General features: G+C 47.7%; 1 protein-coding gene across 2 annotated transcripts in view; it reads right to left on the reverse strand.

The window, feature by feature from the left end:
• LOC139268327 (tricarboxylate transport protein B, mitochondrial) overlaps positions 1-25,356 on the reverse strand; it is a 106,658-nt gene extending 81,302 nt beyond the window's left edge. Inside the window, exon 1 of one of the 2 annotated variants that reach the window (XM_070886401.1) lies at positions 25,047-25,356. In XM_070886401.1, coding sequence (XP_070742502.1) covers positions 25,047-25,146 — 100 coding nt within the window. In that variant the 5' untranslated portion in view covers positions 25,147-25,356. Of the gene's footprint in view, positions 1-3,717; positions 3,785-25,046 lie in introns of those variants that run through there. The other variant, XM_070886402.1, reaches the window with a different exon arrangement.
• Between the last annotated feature and the right edge of the window lie 461 nt (positions 25,357-25,817).

The raw sequence follows: 25,817 nt of genomic DNA on the forward strand, positions 1-25,817 counted from the left end.
CTATTGTCAGGATACCGCCCTGGAATCTCAGGGAGCATAGGAACAGGAGGAGGCCATTCAGCCCCTCGAGCCTGTTCCGCCATTCAGTGAGATCCTGGCTGATCCGCGACCAAACTCCACATACCCGCCTTTGGCCCATATCCCTTAATATCATCAGTTAACAAAAATCTACCAATGTACGATTTTAAATTAGCATCAATTGCCGTTTGCGGAAGAGAGTTCCAAACGTCTGCCACCCTTTGTGTGTAGAAGTGTTTCCTAATTTGACTCCTGAAAGGTCTAGCTGTAATTTTTAGACTCTGCTCCCCCTAGCCCTAGATTCCCCAGCCAGCGAAAATAATTTCTCTCTATCTGTTCCCCTTCAGACACAACGAACACACTTAACCCTTCCTCCCGCACTTGGTGAATCCTGCAGATAGTTAATGAGCAACACCCTATTTGCTAGTGGAGGAAGTGCATCCGGGAGGGCGCTGAGCACCTCGAGTCTCGTCGCCGAGAGCATGCAGAAATCTAGCGCAGGCAGCGGAAGGAGCGTGCGGCAAACCAGTCCCACCCAATATCCTGAAAACTTCGATCAGATCACCCCATAACCCTCTAAATTCTAGTTTGTGTAATCCAGGATTTAAAAGATTAATCTCTTGGACACTACTTTAAGGAACTTAGGAGAAAAATCATACGGACATTATTAAAGGTGGTGTATTTTTTTTTCTCTCATTTCCTTTGAACCCGGTGTCACAGACTCAGTGATGTGTCCCCTGACTGGGCTGAAATCGGGATGGGTGGTGGAGAGCACTGCAGTGCACGAGTGCCTTTCATACTACATCCAGCCGGCCATGTCAGACAGAGGTGACAGCTTGTCAGCCGTCAGTGGGTAGCACACTCACTTCGGAGTCAGAAGGTTGTGGGTTCAAGTCCCGCTCCAGTGACCTGAGCACAAGATCCAGGCCGATGCTCCAGTGTCGTCTTTCGGCTGAGACGTTAAACCGAGGCCCCGTCTGCTCTCTCGGGTGGACGTAAAAGATCCCACGGCAGTATTTTGAAGAACAGTAGGTTAAGGGAAGTTATCTCTGGTGTCCTGGGGCCAATATTTATCCCTCAAACCAACATCACTGAAAAACACAGCTCTGGTCATTATCACATTGCTGTTTGTGGGAACTTGCGGTGTGTAAATTGGCTGCTGATTTTCCTACATTACAACAGTGACTACACTTCAAAAAGTACTTCATTGGCTGAAAAGGGCTTTGGGACGTCCTGAGATTGTGAAAGGTGCTATATAAATGCAAGTCCTTTCTGATTACCTGGTCTGGCCTATTTGTGACTCCAGTCCCATACCACCAGGTGTGCCTCAGAGCAACTAGGGATTGTATTCCCAGTATTGTCCACATCCCCAAAAAAATTACATTAAAAAGGGAGAGAAAGGTGTGGGGATTTTGTTTTTATATGTAGAAAGAAAAAAGACTTACATTTATATAGCGCCTTCCCTAACCACCGGACATTTCAAAGCACTTTACAGCTGATGAAGCACTTTTAGAGTGTGGTCACTGTTGTAAAGTGGGAAACGCGGCAGCCAATGTGATAATGACCAGATAAACTGTTTTTTTTGTAATGTTGATTGAGGGATAAATATTTGCCCCAGGACACGGGGATAACTCCCCTGCTCTTCAAAATAGTGGCCATGGGATACTTGCCGTCCATCTGAGAGAGCAGACGGGGCCTCGGTTTAACATCTCATCCAAAAGACGGCACCTCCGACAGTGCAGCGCTCCCTCAGCACTGCACTAGAGTGTCAGCCGAGATTTTTGTGCTCAAGTCCCTGGAGTGGGACTTGAACCCACGACCATCTGATGCAGAGGCGTGGCTGTCACTGTTCATGAAAGGGTTAAGACAGAAAAGCACAGTGCTGTAGCTGCTGGATGATCCTTTCCCCCCCCCCCCCCCCACTGTTTGTTGCAGTATCTCTGTCGTCTAATCTGCCATGCACGTTTTGCAACCCTTCTCTCGCGCACTAAAGGTTGTGTCGACAAACATTTCAACTCTGGTTTTTTTCTGCAGTCACCGTTACCCGCTCCCCAGCTCGCTGCACCCTGCCTGGTGCGAAGGATGAGGATAGGGCAGCATTGTTTGCTTTGATTGATAACATGCAGAGATTAGCCGGGGGGTGGGGGTGGGAGAGTGGTATTAATGTCACCATAAACACGCCACTTTGAGAACACGAGTGACAAAGTTTAACCCTCGATCACATCAAGGCATTGTGCAATGGGCACAGCGATCGCCACCAAGGACTTGACTGAACTCTTTCTGCACTCAAAACACACATCGTCATTTCACATTCCAGTCACATTTAACAAAGGAGTTTTTTCTCTCACGGCTGCCATTGAGACTCCCAGAATTCCCCGGCTGGGAGCACAGCTGACACTTCCCTGGGCTAATTGCCCATCACGGCACCTTCGAGGGCTGGATTTAAAGGGACAAGCGTCCAACGGGTTAACTCAAAGACTGGAGAAGCTTGCTGACTTTCAGCTCGTCACTTCAGGGAGGCCGAGAAAGGATGAACATAAGAACATCAGAAATAGGAACAGGCGTAGGTCATTTGGCCCCTCGAGCCTGCTCCGCCATTCAATAGGATCATGGCTGATCTGATCTTGGCCTCAACTCCACTTCCCTGCCCGCTCCCCATAACTCTTTACTCTCTTATCGTTCAAAAATCTATCTATCCCCACCTTAAATATATTCAATGACCCAGCCTTCACAGCTCTCTGGGGCAGAGAATTCCAAAGACTCACGACCCTCTGAGAGAAGGAATTCCTCCTCATCTCTGTCTTAAATGGGCAACCCCTTATTCTGAATCTATGTCCCCTGGTTCTAGATTCCCTCACGAGGGGAAACATCCTCTCTGCATCTATCTTGTTGAGCCCCCTCAGTATCTTATATGTTTCAATAAGATCTCCTCTCATTATTCTCATCATCATCGGCAGTCCCTCGAAATCGAGGAAGACTTGCTTCCACTCCAAAAGTGAGTTCTCAGGTGACTGAACAGTCCAATACGGGAATTACAGTCTCTGTCACAGGTGGGACAGACAGTGGTTGAAGGAAAGGGTGGGTGGGGAGTCTGGTTTGCCGCACGCTCCTTCCGCTGCCTGCGCTCGGTTTCTGCACGCTCTCGGCGACGAGACTCGAGGTGCTAAGCGCCCTCCCGATGCTCTTCCTCCACTGAGGGCAAACTCCAATGAGTATAGGTCCAACCTGCTCAACCTTCCTTTATGAGACAACCCCTTCGTCCCAGGAATCAACCTCATGAACGGAGGGTGTAAATCTTGCTCGGGGAAAGCGGGCCACTGGAACAAGGCAGCACGAGCAAGTGTGGAGAGTGAGCTTCCCCGTTACACCCAATCAGGAGACCAACAGCGGCCCTTTGAGCTGGGCTTCAATGCCGCCTTCTCTCAGCGGGAGTGTGGAGGCAGCTGTGTGGAAAATCAGGGAAACGACGACAAAAAACAACTTCAAACAGATCAGTGAGGTCCAATAGGAATAGCTGACTACTCGCAGGTGTGGCTATGGCATCACCTTCTTAACTACACGCACATTTTTTTGGTAGAATACACCTTACACACAACACAGGTTAAATGTACCACACCGTGCGTATTTACTTAACAAACAGCTACCACCATTCAGGAACCAGGGATGTAAAGCACTCAACAATCAAAAAAAAACACTCACACATTCTGCTTTTCAGCCGTGGCTCAGTGGGTAGCACTCTTGCCTCGGAGCGGGAAGGTTGTGGGTTTACAATCCCACTCCAGAGCCGATCTATCTCAATAAAGCAGAGCACGGTGAGCCAGGGCTTCGAAATTAGAAGATAAAATTCAGGAAACGTTACCCCCCCACGTCTTGTGAGTTCAAGTCCCACTCCAGGGACTTGAGCACAAAAAATATCTAGACTGACACTCCCAGTGCGGTGCTGAGGGAGCGCTGCACTGTCGGAGGTGCCGTCTTTCGGATGAGATGTTAAACCGAGGCCCCGTCTGCTCTCTCAGGTGGACGTAAAAGATCCCATGGCCACTATTTCGAAGAAGAGCAGGGGAGTTATCCCCGGTGTCCTGGGGCCAATATTTATCCCTCAATCAACATCACTAAGAGAGGTGATTTGAAGAAAGACTTGGATTTATATAGCGCCTTTCATGACCAGCGGACGTCTGAAAGCGCTTTACAGCCAGTGAAGTACTGTTGGAGTGTAGTCACTGTTGTAATGTGTTAAATGCGGCGGCCAATTTGCGCATGATTTAGTCATGATCACATTGCTGTTTGTGGGAGCTTGCTGTGCGAAAATTGGCTACCGTGTTTCCATTATAACAAAGACTGCACTCCAAAAAATAAAGTACTTAATTGGCTGCAAAGTGCTTTGGGATGCCCTGAGGTCATGAAAGACGCTATATAAATGCAACTCTTTTTTTCGGTCTTGGCATTTTACCAACATTTGCACAAACAGGTTAAAGTTCACGGGCACCCACCGTGCGAATAAGAGGATTGAGATGACATCGCGCAACAACCGTAACTATGGCTCATTTTCTATTTACTGATCAGAATTGCAATTAGCCACATCTGCCTTTCCACATAGCCACATGGCTGGTGGTTTGTGTACCGTATGTCACTGCTCTAGATAACTTAAGAGTCTGGGATCTCCGTGCTCCATTAAAGAAATACTTGCATTTCTATAGCACCTTCTACGACCACCAGATGTCTCAAAAGCTCTTTACAGTCAAAGTACATTTGGAGTGTAGTCACTGTTGTAATGTGGAAAATGCAGCAGCCAATTTGCGCACAGCAAGCTCCCACAAACAGCAATGTGACAATGACCCAGACAATCTGTTTTAGTTATGTTGATTGAGGGATAAATATTGGCCCCAGGGCACCGGGGATAACTCCCCTGCTCTTCTTCGAAATAGTGCCACGGGATCTTTTACATCCACCTGAGAGAGCAGACGGGGCCTCGGTTTAACGTCTCATCCGAAAGACGGCACCTCCGACAGTGCAGCGCTCCCTCAGCACTGCACTGGGAGGATCAGCTTACATGATGGGCTCAAGTCTGGAGTGGGACTTGAACCTATGACCTGCAGACTGAGAGAAGCAAGTGCTACTCACTGAGCCACGGCCAATAGAAAAGAAATGACAACTCGTCACTATTTGGTTACTCCTGCGTATCTGAATTTAACGAATCACTGCCAGTGTCTCAAACAAACAACGCCTCCAGTTTATTACTATTCAAAATCAGGCACCAGTCCATGATAGAAGGTTCAGGTGCCCCAGTGTGTTCATCTAACAACCTCCCAGTCTCAGAAAGTCCGACACACTAGGACAAGTCAGACCACAGCAATAATTGTTGACAACATTTCCATTCTGTCACAAGAAGCTCGACACCATCCAGGACAAAGCAGCCCGCTTGATCGGCACGCTACCTACCACCTTCAACATTCACTCCCTCCACCACCGGCGCACCGTGGCTGCAGTGTGCACCATCTACAAGATGCACTGCAGCAACTCGCCAAGGCTTCTTCGGCAGCACCTCCCAAACCCGCGACCTCTACCGCCTAGAAGGACAAGGGCAGCAGGCGCATGGGAACACCACCACCTCCACGTTCCCCTCCAAGTCACACAGCATGCGGACTTGGAAATATATCGGCCGTTCCTGCATCGTCACTGGGTCAAAATCCTGGAACTCCCTCCCTAACAGCGCTGTGGGAGCACCTTCACCACACGGACTGCAGTGGTTCAAGAAGGCGGCTCACCACCACCTTCTCAAGGGGCAATTAGGGACGGGCAATAAATGCTGGCCTTGCTGGTGATGCCCACATCCCAGGAACGAATAATAATAAAAGATTAGCTTCCTGTCTTTTTAAAATCCATTTGACATCAGTTTTCATCAGCAAACGACTTAACTGAAGTGGAAGACTTAAAGTCAGTCGTGGCCGCTCACTTAAAACTTTTGACACAGGTTCGCTGAGAAATTCTGGATATCTCACTGCACAGTGTACACCCCCGGGTCACCTTTGGTCTGCTAATGGAGAGTACCTGGCAGCATCTAATCCATTAGCGGTAGACTGGAGAGCTTGCAGATGATTAAGTGGTGATGCAAAAAGCTCTTAATGCACGAAAGCTTGTTAATATAATCAGGTACACAGAGGACCCTCGGCCACAGGGCATTGAATCTCTCCTTCAACCGTGGGGCACGGAGCATTGTCTGTGTGGATCTTACTGAGGAGTTGAACAGTCAGCTATAAGCACATTCACTCCAGCATGTTCAAGTGTTTGATCTTGTGTCTATAAAAGAACATATGTATGCATCATCTCCATGGATAGGGATCGGAGTTGAGGACAAAGATCAGCCATGATCTTATTAAATGGCGGAGCAGGCTCGAGGGACTGAATGACCTACTCCTGCTCCTAATTCTTGTGTTAGTAAAACGAAAAGACTTAAATTTCTATAACACCTTTTACAACCACCGGATGTCCCAGCGCTCTTTACAACCAATTAAGTACTTTTTTTTTTTGACGTGTAGTTGCTGTTGCAATATGGGAAATGCAGCAGCCAATTTGCGTACAGCAAGCTCCCACAAACAGCAATGTTATAATGCACTGGGAGTGTCAGCCCAGATTTGTGTGCTCAAAGTCTCTGGAGTGGGACTTGAACCTCCAGCCCTCTGACTCGGAGGCGAGAGTGCTGCCCACTGAGCCAACGGCTGATACTAATCTTATGCCAAGATTGTCACCTGTAGATTCATTGATTTGAGTGGGTGTGCTGGCACTGGGAGTTGGGTTGGGTCAACGCTAACTGGTCAGGGCTCGATGTCAGCTGGGAATCACTCTCATTTTGGGCAAGTTGCCGAACAGGATGTGTGCGTCTTTCCGATCCTTTTTTTCTCTCAGAAAACAAAACTCACTCTTGCGTTACCGGCAAGACCCATCCCTAGTTGCCATGGAGATGGTGGTGGGGAGCCGCTGCCTTGAACCACTGCAGTTGAAGGTCTGAAACAGGTTTTGTTAGACCCAACTTTAATGAAGCAGTTACGGCTCTTCCAGCACACGGAGAAAATAAGATGCATAAACCGAGCAATAGCGTCTCGCATGGACCCAAAGCTGCGCTGAATACGTACACATGTCTGAGACATAAAAACATAAGAACATAAGAAGTAGGAGTAGGCCATTTGGCCCCTCGAGCCTGCTCCGCCACTTAATAAGATCATGGCTGATCTTCTACCTCAACTCCACTTTCCCGCCCGATCCCCATATCCCTTGATTCCCTTAATATCAAAAAATCGATCAATCTCTGCCTTGAATATACTCAACGACTGAGCCTCCACAGCCCTCTGGGGTAGAGAATTCCAGAGATTCAACACCCTCCGAGTGAAGAAGTTTTTCCTCATCTCAGTCCTAAATGGCCGACCCCTTATTCTGAGACTGTGATGCCTGGTTCTAGACTCCTCAGTCAGAGGAAACATCCTCCCTGCATCTACCCTGTCAAACACTTTAATCAAAAAAAAGCTGACACAATTCGAACTGCTGTTCACATGCACCGTGTCAAGGGGTATGGAGAGAAAGCAGGAAAGGGGTACTGAGAGAATGATCAGTCATGATCTTATTGAATGGCGGTGCAGGCTCGAAGGGCCGAATGGCCTACTCCTGCACCTCTTTTCTATGTTTCTATATTTCTATGTCCATCAATGCACTACGAGTTGACCAACTGTACTCGAGCAAAAGAAATGTTTCGAAATCGATATCCACCGTTGCCTTGATTGAGAACGACAAAAGTTTTTCACCATCCTCCGCCTGCTCCATGACGACATGCAGGCCGTGATCCTTACCAACGGATCCATCACAGACCCCATCCATGTCCGGACCGGGGTCAAGTAGGGCTACGTCATCGTGCCAACCCTCTTCTCGATCTTCCTCGCTGCAATGCTCCACCTCACGCTCAACAAGCTCCTCGCTGGAGTGGAGCTAAACTACAGAACCAGTGGGAACCTGTTCAACCTTCGCCGCCTCCAGGCCAGATCCAAGGCCGTCCCAACCTCTGTAGTCGAGCTACAGTACGCGGACGACGCTTGCGTCGGCGCACATACAATGGCCGACCAAGTCATCGTCAACATCTTCACCGAGGCGCAGGAAAGCATGGGCCTTACACTAAACATCTGTAAGACAAAGGTCCTCCACCAACCTGACCCCACCACACAGCACTGCCCCCCGGTCATCAAAATCCACGGCACAGCCCTGGACAATGTGGACCACTTTCCATACCTCGGGAGCCTATTATCAGCAAGGGCAGACATCGACGACAAGGTCCAACACCGTCTCCAGTGCGCCAGCGCAGTCGTCGGCTGCCTGAGGAAGAGCGTTCGAAGATGAAGCTATCTGGCACCAAGCTTTTGGTCTACAGGGCTGTAGTGATACCCGCCCTCCCGTATGGCTCAGAGACGTGGACAATATACAGTAGGCACCTCAAATTGCTGGAGAAATACCACCAACGATGTCTCCGCAAGATCCTGCAAATCCCCTGGGAGGACAGATGCACCAACGTTAGCGTCCTCGACCAGGCCAACATCCCCAGCATTGAAGCACTGACCACACTCGACCAGCTCCATTGGGCGGGCCACATTGTCCGCATGCCCGACACGAGATTTCCTAACCAAGCGCTCTACTTGGAACCCCTACACGGCAAGCGAGCCCCAGGTGGGCAGAGGAAACGTTACAAGGACACCCTCAAAGCCTCCTTGATAAAGTGCAACATCCCCACTGACACCTGGGAGTCCCTGGCCAAAGACCGCCCTAAGCGGAGGAAGAGCATCCAGGAGGGCGCTGAGCACCTCGAGTCTCGTCGCCGAGAGCATGCAGAAACCGAGCGCAGGCAGCGGAAGGAGCGTGCGGCAAACCAGACTCCAGACTCCAGACCCACCCTTTCCTTCAACCACTGTCTGTCCCACCTGTGACAGGGACTGTAATTCCCGTATTGGACTGTACTGTCACCTGAGAAATCACTTTTAGAGTGGAAGCAAGTCTTCCTTGGTTTCGAGGGACTGTCGATGATGATGACTGATCTGATCATGGAATTGGCTCCAATCTTTAAACTGTGTTTAAAAGGATGTTTTCTTTTGTTGGGGGGAGCGGGGCGGGGAGTCTGTTGTGTTCTTGCAGACTGGACTGCTCACTGGAATGACAGTATTTTAAGAAGGTTCATTAAGAGCTTATACGGCAATGCAATCACATTGCAACAGGGCTTATACCATGCAAAGGTAATGAATGGGAAAGTTTCGAAATCATTTCTCACGGGTGACTGTGTATGGATTTCAGTTAAGGTTGAGAAGCCCAGGAGGATGGTGTGGATGTCATGCCATACTGTGGCCACTGGCCACCTCAGTTGCTTCTTGTATCTGCCGATTTCTTCCAGCCTTTCCAGCAGCTTTGTGTCTAGGCTACAGATTTTCAGTTTCATTAGCATAATCTGTCTGTCTATCCACCGTTCCTCGAGACCTCTGTGCAGTAATGCATTTTTAAAACTGTTTAAAAAAAAAAAAAAATAGGCTCAATAGCCACTTGAAGCGGGAGCAACAACACGGATTTATTTCTCGGGTCGGACTTGACTTATCCGGACCAGGTACCTAAATGCAGGGATGTGGGCGAACAATGGTCCGTCAAACACTCTTTCTAATTCATCCCGTTCAGGAACTCAAGCAGGCGTTCGGCAGAAACGTGGGAGTGAATCCCTGAGTAACCTAAAGCACATGGGCATGATTCATGAAAGGGTTTTAAAATTTGGTTATAAATTTAAATGATACTGAAAGTCAGGAGGGAGCAGCGTGCGGTGGCCCGGCCCGGAAACTGGCGTGGTCCCGGCCTGCAAGGCCATCAGCGGGCTGGGGCCATTAGAGGGAGCAACGTGTAGCGGCGTACCACTGCAGGGAGCAGCGCGTGCGGCTGCCACAGGAGGGTCTGTGATTGGAGCGCGGGCAGGTACAAAAGGAGCAGCGAGGTCAGGGTGAAGGAGCGGCGAGAGATCGTGGAGAGGCGTCAGTTCGGGTCCAGAAGAGGCGAGGGCCCAGGGGCAGCATGGGCCCAGCCCACACTGCGACATGTGTGTGCACTAGGTCCGTGCAGCAGAGCTGGTCTCCTGCCTAAGAAGACGAAGGTGAGAATCCTTGCCACTGAACCAAGACCGAGCTCTGTCGAGCCCGTGTGGTGTTTGGTGTGCAACGGCCACCCCCATGTTAAAAAAATCCACGCACAGGCATCTTCCGCCCTTCAACATGTAGTTCGGGACCTGGAATATTAGGTCCTTCATTGAAACACCTGGGAACTCATCCCTTTTTGGTGTGGAAGCAAGTCATCCTCACTTCGAGGGACTGCCAAAGAAGAAGAAGGTGAGAATCATTGATCGAAAGCTTTCCGTTGGAGATGTTTGTGTCTTTGCCTGTACTGAACAATGAGGAAAGTGTATATTACAGTCTGGCCAGTAGCCTAAACGTTGGGACCAAGCAGGGAGAGATGAGACGAAGACCTCCTATCATTTGATCAGATAACTGAAAAGCCGAGGAATGGCTGGTATCGGATGTCAAGTGCGGCATGATTTTGGGATCCCGGATAAGTGTGCAGATGTGAGATGGTGCGCATGAAGCAACGAGCATGCGGAAATGCATGGTGAAGATGCACCGGAGGACGGGTCTCAGGCATGCACAGCTTTCAACTACAGCACAACAGGAAATGGGTTAATGTGGCTCAGTGGAGTGATACACCCTTTATTGCAAAGGGGATGGAGTATAAAAGCAGGGAAGTCTTGCTCCAGTTATACAGGGTATTGGTGAGGCCACACCTGGAATACTGCATGCAGTTTTGATTTCCATATTTACGAAAGGATATACTTGCTTTGGAGGCAGTTCAGAGAAGGTTCACTCGGTTGATTCTGGAGATGAGGGAGTTGACTTATGAGGATAGGTTGAATAGGTTGGGCCTCTACTCATTGGAATTCAGAAGAATGAGGGGTGATCTTATCGAAACGTATAAGATTATGAGGGGGCTTGACAGGGTGGATGCAGAGAGGATGGTTCCACTGATGGGGGAGACTAGAACTAGAGGGCATAATCTTAGAATAAGGGGCCGCCCATTTAAAACTGAAATGAGGAGAAATTTCTTCTCTCAGAGGGTTGTGAATCTGTGGAATTCACTGCGTCAGAGAGCTGTGGAAGCTGGGACATTGAATAAATTTAAGACAGAAATAGACAGTTTCTTAAACGATAAGGGAATAAGGGGTTATGGGGAGCGGGCAGGGAACATGGACCCGAGTCCATGATCAGATCAGCCATGATCATATTAAATGGCTGAGCAGGCTTGAGGGGCCGTATGGCCTACTCCTGTTCCTATTTATTATGTTCTTATGTTCAAGGCACTGATATAGATACTCTGGAGCAAAACCAATCTTTTAATGAAACTATAGAGTTAAAGATACTGATCAGAGGGACTGAAATTAAAGCATGGAAGCGCAGGCCCAGCCCATCAATCAGGGCATTAAAGAGGATCATGAGGCCTCTGATAAAGCTGCAGGAAATGATGTGTGTGGCGCGTTTGGACACTGGGTGGTAGAACAGATCAGGGAAAACGTAGCCTAAATAAAGGTGAGGTACCCTTGTGGATCAGTAATGAACAATTTGTCTCAACGGGGAGAAGTAATCCCGGGGTTCCAACTCAAGGAATTGATGCGGGTATGCCCTACCATAACTGAATGTAAAATGAATGTTGGGAATGTTAGGATTGATATTGCCCATACCAGTAATGGTACCAGAATCGCGACCTCGGAAAATAGATGAGGTTCAAAATATAGGGATTATTAGGGACGAGACTCACATAATGTACCACGAGATGTTAACTTACGCAGTGGAATATGCAGACAATCTGATAGGAACTGAGTTGCAAGAGTGTACGACTCGCCAGGGAATAACGGTTTGCCCCCGCAAAATAAGTTTCAACCTAAGGGCAGCATGCGGATTTAATGTAATGGAGGGAGAAATAAATTGTACTGTGGAAGCAATTGGGGCCTACCTCTTGCACACTCGGGCCGAATATGTGGACAAGGGAGAATACTGTGTGACCACTAACCAGAAAACTTTTGAGTAGGCAGATCGGACGGGTAAGGTCCCCAGCCCAACGTTCTGTTTTACCCCGGAAATACCAGTGAGGATTGGACAAGAAGTGCTGATTGGTATCCACAAGCGACAATCCATATCAGTCTAGGCGTCAGGAGAAATCGAAGGAGATCTCTCTAACTACATCATCAGTTTGGGGTTCAGAATACCCCCTCGACCAGAAGAATTGGTCAAATTGCAAAGGAAGATCATGGACTCTCAGAAAGTGTTTTACACCCCACACCAACAGAACAAGGACTTCGGAGACGAGATAAGGAGTATCAAAGCCCCAATGTGGTGGGATGACTTATGGGACTGGGGGCTGAACGTGCAGATCCATCCGTGGATAAGAATAATATCTCAAGTGTTGGAGGTAATTCAAGTGCTGATTGTGGTGTATCTCCTTTGTATAACACGTATGTTACAGAAACAGCAAAAGGCTCAACAACTGGAAAAGGCAATTGCCCTGGGAATCAAGACGATCACCCAAGGGAAGGAGAAGGGAGCCCGAGGGGAAATCTCGTTGGTATAGAGACAGAGTGTTGACCACATGTAAATAGGTAGGAGAGGATAGAGTTAGCAGTAATACCAGGGTATCAGCCGGTGAGAGTAACAGAGTTAGCAGTAATACCAGGGTATCAGCCGGTGAGAGTAACAGAGTTAGTAGTAATACCAGGGTATCAGCCGGTGAGAGTAACAGAGTTAGCAGTAATACCAGGGTATCAGCCGGTGAGAGTAACAGAGTTTGCAGTAATAACGGGGTATCAGCCGGTGAAAGTAACAGAGTTTGCAGTAATAACGGGGTATCAGCCGGTGAGAGTAACAGAGTTAGCAGTAATACCAGGGTATCAGCCGATGAGAGTAACAGAGTTAGCAGTAATACCAGGGTATCAGCCGGTGAGAGTAACAGAGTTAGCAGTAATAACGGGGTATCAGCCGGTGAGAGTAACAGAGTTTGCAGTAATAACGGGGTATCAGCCGGTGAGAGTAACAGAGTTAGCAGTAATACCAGAGTATCCGCCGGTGAGAGTAACAGAGTTAGATGTATAGCACTGGATAGGCCTGACTGATCACCGTGGCCCAAAAGGAAAATACAAAGGAATTTTGGCACTATGTGTAAATTGGCGTTTGCCATGGCCACAAAGGGGGGGCTTGTTGGGGTAAGAATTAGTGGTTGCATAGCTTTAAGAAGAGAATGATGGGAAAAGATGTCAAGTAAGCTAAGTGCAAGACACAAAGGCAGATTAAAAGAATGGCTTAGGTAAATAAGTCTGGTGAAATCAGACTGGTCAGCAGGGACAGACACACAGGTAGACCAGAGATCAGCTTGTGGAGTGATCCTCACTGATTGTGTAGAGAGGCCAGCTGCTAAACGTGTTACAATTAAATAAACAAGGCAGTCGGGGAAAAGCTGGGCAGCAGAGACATGCACAGACAGGGAGATCAGATAACACAGCTCATGATAAGAATGGGAGGGAGACTTTCATTGTGCAGGGAAACCAGCCAATAGACCCCTGGTTACAGGGACCACAAACCATCGCAACATTGTGCGATTAACGAAGACAGGATCTGTATGCACACGAATCTCCTGGAACAAACACAATGTCAGCCCTATATAACTGGGAGCAGAAACGTATTTGATTCAGAAGGTGGTGGGTGGTATCCAGAGCTCTCCCGGGCATATGCTCAAGAAATAAAGAGCTGATGTTGAATTAAGATTGACCCTACTCGACTCATTAGAAGAAATAGAGGTGGTCTCGGTTGAATAGCAACTGAGACAGCGCGGGCACATTTGACCCAGGCAGGGTCTGGTCTCTGAAGTCTTACCTTAGCAGTTCAAGTCCCACTCCAGGAACATGAGCACATAAATCTAGGCTGACTCTCCAGTGCAGTGCTGAGGGAGTGCTGCACTGTCGGAGGTGCCACCTTTCGGATGAGACGTTAAACCGAGGCCCCGTCTGCCCTCTCAGCTGGACATAAAAAAATCCCATGGCACTATTTTGAAGACGAGCAGGGGAATTATCCCCGGTGTCCTGGGCCAATATATATCCTTCAATCCACATAACAAAACACAGTCTGGTCATTATCACATTGCTGTTTGTGGGAGCAATCCCTATCTCTGAAACCTCCTCCAGCCCCACAACCCCCCCCCCCCACCCCGAGATATCTGCGCTCCTCCAATTCTGGCCTCTTGCGTGTCCCTGATTTCCTTCACCCCACCATTGCTGCCCCTGCCTTCAGCTGCCGGAGCCCCAAGCTCTGGAATTCCCTCCCCACACCTCTCTGTCTCTCCACCTCAAGACGCTGCTTAAAACCTGCCTCTTTGACTGAGCTTTTGTTCATCTATCCTAATTTTAAAAAAAAGACTTGCATTTCTATAGCGCCTTTCACGACCACCGGACGTCTCAAAGCTCTTTACAACCAATGAAGTACTTACGGAGCATAGTCACTGTTGTAATGTGGGAAACGCAGCAGCCAATTTGCGCACAGCAAGCTCCCACAAACAACAATGTGATAATGACCCAGATAATCTATTTTTGTTATGTTGATTGAGGGATAAATATTGGCCCAGGACACCGGGGATAACTCCCCTGCTCTTCTTCAAAATAGTGCCGTGGGATCTTTTACATCCACCTGAGAGAGCAGACAGGGCCTCGGTTTAACGTCTCATCCTGAAAGACGGCCCCTCCGACAGTGCAACACTGGGAGTGTCAGCCTGAATTTTTGTGCTCAAGTTCCTGGAGTGGGACTTGAACCCACAACCTTCTGACTCAGAGGCGAGTGTGCTATCCACTGAGCCAGAGCTGACACAGTGACACGTACATTCTTTGGCTTGGTGTCAATTTTTGTCTGATAATGCTCCTGTGAAACGCCGTGGGTCATTTTACGAGGTGAAAGCTCTATAGAAATGGAAGTTGCTCTGCTGGGTGGTGTGAATTAGCTCTGTGTAAATTCCTTATCAACATTATTTTGGTGGCAAGTGAGCACTGAAAAGCAGTGAAGTGAAATGAATGGGAAAAGGGCAATACCAATCAGACCTGCCTGGGTCACATCTCTTGTTAAAATTCCGTTGCTCAGGAGTTTTGAATAGAACATAAGGATTAGGAACAGGAGTAGGTCATCTAGCCCCTCGAGCCTGCTCCGCCATTCAATAAGATCATGGCTGATCTGGCCGTGGACTCAGCTCCACTTACCCGCCCTCTCCCCGTAACCCTTAATTCCCTTATTGGTTAAAAATCTATCTATCTGTGACTTGAATACATTCAATGAGCTAGCCTCAACTGCTTCCTTGGGCAGAGAATTCCACAGATTCACAACCCTCTGGGAGAAGAAATTCCTTCTCAACTCGGTTTTAAATTGGCTCCCCCGTATTTTGAGGCTGTGCCCCCTAGTTCTAGTCTCCCCGACCAGTGGAAACAACCTCTCTGCCTCTATCTTGTCTATCCCTTTCATGATTTTAAATGTTTCTATAAGATCACTCCTCATCCTTCTGAACTTCAACGAGTAAAGACCCAGTCTACTCAATCTATCATCATAAGGTAACCCCCTCATCTCCGGAATCAGCCTGGTGAATTGTCTCTGTACCCCCTCCAAAGCCAGTATATCCTTCCTTAAGTAAGGTGACCAAAACTTCACGCAGTACTCCAGGTGCGGCCTTATCAATACCCTATACAGTTGCAGCAGGACCTCCCTGCTTTTGTACTCCATCCCTCTCGCAATGAAGGCCAACATTCCATTCGCCTTCCTGGTTACCTGCTGCACCTGCAAACTAACTTTTTGGGATTCATGCACAAGGACCCCCAGGTCCCTCTGCATCTCAGCATGTTGTAATTTCTCCCCATTCAAATAATATTCCCTTTTACTATGTTTTTTTCCAAGGTGAATGACCTCACACTTTCCGACATTGTATTCCATCTGCCAAACCTTCGCCCATTCGCTTAACCTATCCAAATCTCTTTGCAGCCTCTCTGTGTCCTCTACACAACCCGCTTTCCCACTAATCTTTGTGTCATCTTCAAATTTTGTTACACTACACTCTGTCCCCTCTTCCAGGTCATCTATGTATATTGTAAACAGTTGTGGTCCCAGCACCGATCACCACTAACCACCGATTTCCAACCCGAAAAGGACCCATTTATCCCGACTCTCTGCTTTCTGTTCGCCAGCCAATTCTCTATCCATGCTAATACATTTCCTCTGACTCCGCGTACCTCTATCTTCTGCAGTAACCTTTTGTGTGGCACCTTATCGAATGCCTTTTGAAAATCTAAATACACCACATCCATCGGTACACCTCTATCCACCATGCTCGTTATATCCTCAAAGAATTCTAGTAAATTAGTTAAACATGATTTCCCCTTCATGAATCCATGCTGCGTCTGCTTGATTGCACTATTCCTATCTAGATGTCCCGCTATTTCTTCCTTAATGATAGTTTCAAGCATTTTCCCCACTACAGATGTTAAACTAACCGGCCTATAGTTACCTGCCTTTTGTCTGCCCCCTTTTTTTAAACAGAGGTGTTACATTAGCTGCTTTCCAATCCGCTGGTACCTCCCCAGAGTCCAGAGAATTTTGGTAGATTATAACGAATGCATCTGCTATAACTTCCGCCATCTCTTTTAATACCCTGGGATGCATTTCATCAGGACCAGGGGACTTGTCTACCTTGAGTCCCATTAGCCTGTCCAGCACTACCCCCCTAGTGATAGTGATTGTCTCAAGGTCCTCCCTTCCCACATTCCCGTGACCAGCAATTTTTGGCATGGTTTTTGTGTCTTCCACTGTGAAGACCGAAGCAAAATAATTGATTAAGGTTTCAGCCATTTCCACAATTCCCATTATTAAATCCCCCTTCTCATCTTCTAAGGGACCAACATTTACATTAGTCACTCTTTTCCGTTTTATATATCTGTAAATGCTTTTACTATCTGTTTTTATGTTTTGCGCAAGTTTAACTTCGAAATCTATCTTTCCTTTCTTTATTGCTTTCTTAGTCATTCTTTGCTGTTGTTTAAAATTTTCCCAATCCTCTAGTTTCCCACTAACCTTGGCCACCTTATACGCATTGGTCTTTGATTTGATACTCTCCTTTATTTCCTTGGTTATCCACGGCTGGTTATCCCTTCTCTTACCGCCCTTCTTTTTCATTGGAATATATTTTTGTTGCGCACTATGAAAGAGCTCCTTAAAAGTCCTCCACTGTTCCTCAATTGTGCCACCGTTTAGTCTGTGTTTCCAGTCTACTTTAGCCAACTCTGCCCTCATCCCACTGTAGTCCCCTTTGTTTAAGCATAGTACGCTCGTTTCTGACACAACTTCCTCACTCTCAATCTGTATTACAAATTCAACCATACTGTGATCACTCATTCCGAGAGGATCTTTTACTAGGAGATTGTTTATTTTTCCTGTCTCATTACACAGGAGCAGATCTAAGATAGCTTGCTTCCTTGTAGGTTCTGTTACATACTGTTCTAAGAAACAATCCCGTATACATTCTATGAATTCCTCCTCCAGGCTACCCCGTGCGATTTGAGTTGACCAATCGATATGTAGGTTAAAATCCCCCATGACTACTGCCGTTCCTTTTTCACATGCCTCCATTATTCCCTTGATTATTGCCTGCCCCACCGTGAAGTTATTATTTGGGGGCCTATAAACTACGCCCACCAGTGACTTTTTCCCCTTACCATCTCTAATCTCCACCCACAATGATTCAACATTTTGTTCATTTGAGCCAATATCGTCTCTCACAACTGCCCTGATATCATCCTTTATTAACAGAGCTACCCCACCTCCTTTCCCTTCTTGTCTATCTTTCCGAATCATCAGATACCCCTGCATGTTTAATTCCCAGTCTTGGCCACCCTGCAACCATGTTTCTATAATGGCCACCAAATCATACCCATTTGTAATGATTTGTGTCGTCAACTCATTTAATTTATTTCGAATGCTGCATGCATTTAGGTAGAGTGTTTTAATCCTAGTTTTTAAACCATGATTTTTAGTTTTGACCCCTCCTGCAGCCCCTTTATATTCAGTGGCCCTTTTTGTTTTTTGCCTTGGGTTTCTCTGCCCTCCACTTTTACTCATCTCCTTTCTGTCTTTTGCTTTTGTCTCCTTTTTGTTTCCCTCTGTCTCTCTGCATTGGTTCCCATCCCCCTGCCATATTAGTTTAACTCCTTCCCAACAGCACTAGCAACCACTCCCCCTAGGACATTGGTTCCGGTCCTGCCCAGGTGCAGACCGTCTGGTTTGTACTGGTCCCACCTCCCCCAGAACCGGTTCCAATGCCCCAGGAATTTGAATCCCTCCCTGCTGCACCACTGCTCAAGCCACGTATTCATCTGCGATTCCTACTCTGACTAGCACGTGGCACTGGTAGCAATCCCGAGATTACTACTTTTGAGGTCCTACTTTTTAATTTAGCTCCTAGCTCCTTAAATTCGTCTCGTAGGACCTCATTCCTTTTTTTACCTATGTCGTTGGTACCAATGTGCACCACCGATTACTGATTATCCTCCCTCAGAAGTTCCGTAAATCCTGTTTAACATCCGTCAACTCCTGTGGACAAACTGGCAATCTGACAAGACAAGCTAAGTTGTGCACACACACATGCTGGGGCCCAGTTTCCGCTAGTTATATCGGGGCAATCCGAGCGGAATAGGCCAAACCAGCGCAAACAGAAAGATTGGTGGGAATTTTAATCGCAAGTGCGTTACGTCCATAAGAACATAAGAAATAGGAGCAGGAGTCGGCCATTTGGCCCCTCGAGCCTGCTCCACCATTTAATAAGATCATGGCTGATCTGATTTTGGCCTCAACTCCACTTCCCTGCCCGTTCCCCATAACCCTTGACTCCCTTATCATTCAAAAATCTGTCTATCTGCACCTTAAATATATTCAATGACCCAGCCTCCACAGCTCTCTGGGGTAGAGAATTCCAAAGATTCACAACCCTCAGAGAGAAGAAATTCCTCCTCATTTCTGTTTTAAATGTGCGGCCCCTAATTCTGAAACTATGCCCCCTTGTTCTAGATTCCCCCACGAGGGAAAACATCCTCTCTGCATCCACCCTGTCAAGCCCCCTCAGAACCTTATATGTTTCAATAATCTCACCTCTCATTCTTCTAAACCCTTCAACTTTTCTTCAAACCCCCTCATCTCAGGAATTAACCTCGTGAACCTTCTCTGAACTGCCTCCAATGCAAATATAAATAAGGAGGCCAAAACTGTACGCCGAACTCCCGAGTTGAAAACCACTTGCGTTCGTGTTTTGCGCCATCTTTTTACGTTGGTTCAAGATTCAATTTGCCCCAGATCAGGCCCCGCCCACAAAACTGGCCACGCCCCCAGGCTGAAGTTGCGAGATTCCACGGATTGCGCTGGTTTGGGAAGGTTCTTCAAATCGCGCTCATTTTCTGAGGCGACAGTCACGGGTTGGCATGTTTTAAACTTTTTTTTCCCCATATCAAAATATATTTAATTTACTAACAAACTGACTAGTGTACACCAATAAAACTAGTAAATAGTTCAGTGTAGTTTTTAAAAAAAAAGTCATTTTCAGTCATATTTAAATCAGGGTACTGACAGGTGGTGGACTGGACACTACGGTGTTCCGCTAAGGTGTGTGCACACGAGATTGCGCGCTAATCTGAAGCCCTCATCCATGCCTTTGTTACCTCTAGACTTGACCGTTCCAACGCACCTCCTGACCGGCCTCCCACAGTCTACCCTACGTAAACTAGAGGTGATCCAAAGCTTGGCTGCCCCGTGTCCTAACTCGCACCAAGTCCCACTCACCCATCACCCCCTGTGCTCGCTGACCTACATTGGCTCCCGGTTAAGCAACACCTTGATTTCAAAATTCTCATCCTGGTTTACAAATCCCTCCATGGCCTCGCCCCTCCCTATCTCTGTAATCTCCTCCAGCCCCACAACCCCCCCCACCCTGAGATGTCTGCACTCCTCTAATTCTGCCCTCCTGAGCATCCCGGATTATAATCGCTCCACCATTGGTGGCCGTGCCTTCTGTTGCCTAGGCCCCAAGCTCTGGAACTCCCTGCCTAAACCTCTCCGCCTCTCTCCCTCTCTTCCTTCCTTTAAGACGCTCCTTAAAACTTACGTCTTTGGCCAAGCTTTTGGTCACCTGCCTTAATTTCTCCTTACGCAGCTCGGCGTTAAATTTGTTTGTTTTATAACACTCCTGTGAAGCGCCTTGGGACATTGTACTTTGTTACAAAGGCGCTATATACATACAAGTTGTTGTTGTTGTCCTGGGCAGGCTGCTCACCAGCTTGTACATTGTAAATACCGTGGATGCGCAGACATTTAAAGGGATCACGCATTAACAGAAACAGGCCGTGCAAAACAAAGCCCGGCTTACAGGAAACGTTGGTGACACCCTTATTAAAAGTGCTTATTTTTGGTGGTACACCCATTTTGAGTTGAATTTTTTAAAAAACCCAAGCGGTTGCCGCTCTTAAATACATCAAAAAAATAATTTTAAGCGGAACACTGCCCAATCCCGTCGACAGAGTTGGAACAATCCAACATGGCCCCAAAGGTGCTCAAGACGCCAGAATCTCGGGCAAGACCCCATGGTGTTTGCAGGATCAGCTATGATCTTATTGAATGGCGGAGCAGGCTCGAGGGGCCGAATGGCCGACTCCTGCTCCTATTTCTTATGATGAAGGCGCGGCCACTGTGATAGCTCAAACGCCGAGGCCTTGAAATGTGTTGTGTGAACATTGGTGGACACGCTGCACTGTCGGCGGTGCCTTCTTTCAGATGAGACGTTAAACCGAGGCCCCGCCTACCTTCTCCAATGGGCGCCATAGACCCCATAGCACGATGAGGCTCAGTGCCAGCCGTGGCTCAGTGGGCAGCACTCTCTCGTCTCTTGAATTCAAAGGTTGTGGGTTCAAGTCCCACTCCAGAGACTTGAGCACAAAATCTAGGCTGGCACTCCCAGTGCTGTTTTGAGGGAGTGCTGGCACTGTCAGAGGTACCATCTTTTGGATGAGATCTCTGCCCATCTACCCTCTCAGGTGGACGTAAAAGATCCCATAGCACAGAGCAGGGGAACTCTCCCCGGTGTCCTTGCCGATATTCATCCCTCAACTAACATTCATTAAAACAGATGCTCTGATCATTTATTTCATTGCTGTTTTGTGGGAGCTTGCTGTGCGCATATTGGCGGCCGCGGTTCCCACTTTACAACAGCGACCACACTTCAAAAGTACTTAATTGGCTGTAAAGTGCTTTGGGACATCCTGAGGTTGTGAAAGGGGCGAAATAAATTATTTCTCCCAGTGCCCTGGTCAATATTTATCTGTCAACTAACATCACTATAAAATGTATCTGGTCATTATCTCATTGCTATTTGCGGACTGAGGTTGATTTCTAGAGAAAGCTGGGAGATAATGCTAAATTTACATAGAACAGTGGTTAGGCCACACTTGGAAGTACTGTGTGCAGGTCTAGTCTCCATACTACAGAAAGGATATTGACTCACTGGGGAAAGTGCAGAGGATTTATAAGGATGATACTAGAACTGAGAGGATGCAACTAACACAGCAAATAAAGACCATTCGCCAGAATATTGTGGAACGCCCTGCTCGTCTTTGACCAGTGCCATGGGATTTATTTATTTTTATGCCCACCTGAACAGACAGAACGGATCTTGGTTTCATCATCATCATAGGCAGTCCCTCGAAATGAGGATGACTTGCTTCCACGCCAAAAAAAGGATGCGTTCACAGGTGTTTCGAATGAAGATCCCGAACTACATCCCGAAGGGTGGGAGATGCCTGTGCGTGGATTTTTTTTAAAACGTGGGGTGGCCGGTGCACACCAGCCACCACACGGGGCTTGACAGAGCTGGGTCTCCAGTGGCAAGGGTTAACCAAGACGACTGGAGACCAGCTCTGCTGCACAGACCTAGTGCGCACACACATCGCAGTGTGGGCTGGGCCCGTGCTGCCCCTGGAGACAATCAGTGTCCCAAAATCTCGGTTTAACATCTCATCCAAAACACGGCACCTCCGACAGTGCGGCACTCCCTCGGCACTGCACTGGAAGTGTCAGACCAGAATGTGCGCTGGGATAGGACTTGAACCCACTGACGTCTGCCTGAGGTGACAGTGCTCCCAACTAAGCCAAGCTGTCTGTAAACAGGTGAACCCCTGCTGTAAACTGCAGCCCGAGGAATTTCATGTGAATATAGTAAGTAAACAGCAATATTCACACAAAGGCCGTTTGAAAGCCTTTGTTTGTTTTACACTTCTCCCATTTATTCAACGTATTGTACAGTTCTCTGTGCTTTTTAACTAGGCAGCGTGGAGAAACATGGTTTCCCCTCTACTTTTTCTGGCCTCCTCTCCTGAAAGCATCAGCAGTGGCTCGGGGGGGGGTCGCACTCTTGCTTCTGAGTCAGAAGGTTGTGGGTTCAAGTCTGACCCCAGCAACTTGAGCTGACGCTGCAGTACTGAGAGACAATGTTCCCGCTAAGCTGTGCGTGTGCGTGGTCGCGCAGTAACCAGCTTTCACGTTATAAATACTGCGCAGGCGCAGAAATTTAAAGGGGCCACGCATTCACAGAGTCAGGCCACGCAGAACAAAGCTCAGCGCACAGGGAACGTTGCTGAGAGAGTGCTGCACTGTCAGGAGTGCTTTGTGGCCAATTAAATGCTTGTGAAGTGTAGTCATTGTGCTAATGTAGGAAACACAGCAGTCAATGTGCACACAGCAAGCTCCCACAAACAGCAACGTGACAATGACCAGATAATCTGTTTTCATGAGATTGTTAAACTCTGGACCCTAAACAAGAACTAGGGGGTACAGCCTCAAAATACGGGGGAGCCAATTTAAAACCGAGTTGAGAAGAAATTTCTTCTCCCAGAGGGTTGTGAATCTGTGGAATTCTCTGCCCAAGGAAGCAGTTGAGGCTAGCTCATTGAATGTATTCAAATCACAGATAGATAGATTTTTAACCAATAAGGGAATTAAGGGTTACGGGGAGCAGGCGGGTAAGTGGAGCTGAGTCCACGGCCAGATCAGCCATGATCTTGTTGAATGGCGGAGCAGGCTCGAGGGGCTAGATGGCCTACTCCTGTTCCTAATTCTTATGTTGTTATGTTCTTATCTCAAAGCACTTTACAGCCAATGAAGTACTTTATGGAGTGCAGTCACTGTTGTAATGTAGGAATTCAGCTCAATCTGGTCTCTGGCCTTCAAATGCTGGTCTCAAATTAACTGACAACTAGTATATTATGCAAGGTATGCTACACAGTGTCGTTAGTCTAGTGGTTATGTTTCTGGACTAGTAATCCAAACTAATAATCTACAGACATGAGTTCAAATCCCACCATGGCAGTTGGGAAATTTACTATCAATTAATTTAAATCTGGAATATAAAAGCTAGTATTAGTAATGGTGACTGTTAAATAACCGCTACGACAAAGTCAGCACTGTGAGAGTACCTTCACTTCATGGACTGCAGTGGCTCACCACTACCTTCTCAAGGGCAATAAATGCTGGCCTGGCATCACCCACATCCCAACAATGAAACATAAAGTAAAATTTCCCCAAGGCGCGATTGTCAGCCAACATTTGACACCGAGCCACATGAGATATTAGAACTGGTGGTCAAAAGCTGGCTCAAAGAGGTAGGTTTTAAGGAGAAGGAGAAGGAGGAGGAGGAGGAGGGGGTGGAGAGGTTTAGGGAGAGAATTTCAGAGCTTAGGGCCTTGGCTGCTGAAGGCATGGGCGCCAATGGTGGAGCGATTAAATCAGACATGCGCAATAGGCCAGAATTGGAGGAGCGCGGAAGCTACAGAGAGCGGGACACTCGCTTGTTGAAAGCCACACTGTGAGGTGGCACAAGTATCGCTCAGCATAAAGTCAGTAGTGCGGAGAAAATTGGTGACGAGGCAGAAGTATCGCTGAATAACGTTTCCCACACTTCCAGGACTGATAAAGTTCCCCCACTCCAGGGACTTGAGCACAAAAATCCAGGCTGACACTCCCAGTGTAGTACTAAGGGAGCGCTGCACTGTCGGAGGTTCCTTCTTTCAGATGAGACGTTAAACCGAGGCCCCGTCTGCTCTCTCAGGTGGACGTAAAAGATCCCATGGCACTATTTCGAAGAAGAGCGGGGGCCAATATTTATCCCTCAATCAACATCACAAAAGCAGATGATCTGGTGATTATCACATTGCTGTGTGTGGGAGCTTGCTGTGCGCAAATTGGCTGCTGCGTTCTACCACATTACAACAGTGACTACACTCCAAAAAAGTACTTCATTGGCTGTAAAGCGCTTTGGAGCGTCCGGTGGTCGTGAAAGGCGCTATATAAATGCAAGTCTTTCTTTCATTATCAGCCCACTGCAAGGGACAACTTCCAAACAAATCGTTGGAACTTGGATCAGATTCTGATCAGCAATTAATGGTCCAAAGTCAAACACAGTACCGAGCCAGATGCATTCATACAGTCTCAACATTTGAACACATTTGTTGTTGTTGTTGTTGTTAAAATTATTATAAATAAAATGTTTTAAAATGTGCTGGGGGGAGGGGGGGGCTTCTAGTGTCATTACAATGATCACATACACATACAATTAATAAATGACAATGATTAAGCTGGAACATTCTTTGAACCTCGGACTTTGCCTCTTAGTGACTGTGAAGAACTAACTGTGTGTCTACAGACTAAAATGCATCTAAACACACAGCGTTAGTACCAGTTTAGCATCAATGTTTGACCAACCCAAGTTGCCTGTTATCTCCCTCTCCACATACACAGAGTCTACATTTCACCGTATTACGCCCCGATCATTATTTTGTTGCATTCACCCCTTCGACAAGAAACCCCGAAGTAACTCACCTGCCAAAATCGCCTTGCCAGGGTGGGTGAGCTTGGCTTTGGCGGCTGGAGCGGCGGCGGACAGACAGCGAGGCGTGTGGAAGGGGCTGGGGGCAGACATCACTCACTGGCTGTGTGTGTGTGGGGAGAGACACACAGAGAGAGACAGCAAAGCCGGGGCTGGGGACACTGCTCCTCCTGGCTGCACACAGACTGCTGACCTTGCAGTGAGGGCCAGCGAGCGGGGCTGAGCTGCAATGGGGAAAGGGAGGCTTTGCTCTCCAGCTCGCAGCGCTGTTTCCTGGTCGCTTCTCCCTCTCTCTGCCCTGTAATAAGGGGAGTGTTTTTGTGTGGGTGGGTGTGTGTGTCGTTGATCAGCTCCTCCTGCGCAGGGCGGAGACTTGAACCGCCTCATCCGGCGTCACATCCTCAGCATCTGGCCCACAGCCCAGAGCCTGAAGCCCAGAGAACACATAGAGCCCAGAGCGCACAAAGCCCACAGAACCCAGAGCCTAGAGAACACAAAGCCCACAGAACACAGAGAACAGAACACACAGAGCCCAGATATTTGAGATCAGAGGTCAGAGATCCAAAATTGGCTCAAAGGCAGGAAGCAGAGGGTAATGGTTGATGGAAGGCTGTTTCCAGTGGAGTTCTGCAGGGCTCAGTACTAGGTCCCTTGATTTTTGTGATATACATCAATAATCTAGACTTGAATATAGGGGATATGATTAAGAAGTTTTCAGACTGTCATGTATCTTACATTATTATGTATAGCTGTATCCTAACATG

This window comes from Pristiophorus japonicus, chromosome 8 (assembly GCF_044704955.1).
Source record: "Pristiophorus japonicus isolate sPriJap1 chromosome 8, sPriJap1.hap1, whole genome shotgun sequence".
NCBI lineage: Eukaryota > Metazoa > Chordata > Chondrichthyes > Pristiophoridae > Pristiophorus > Pristiophorus japonicus.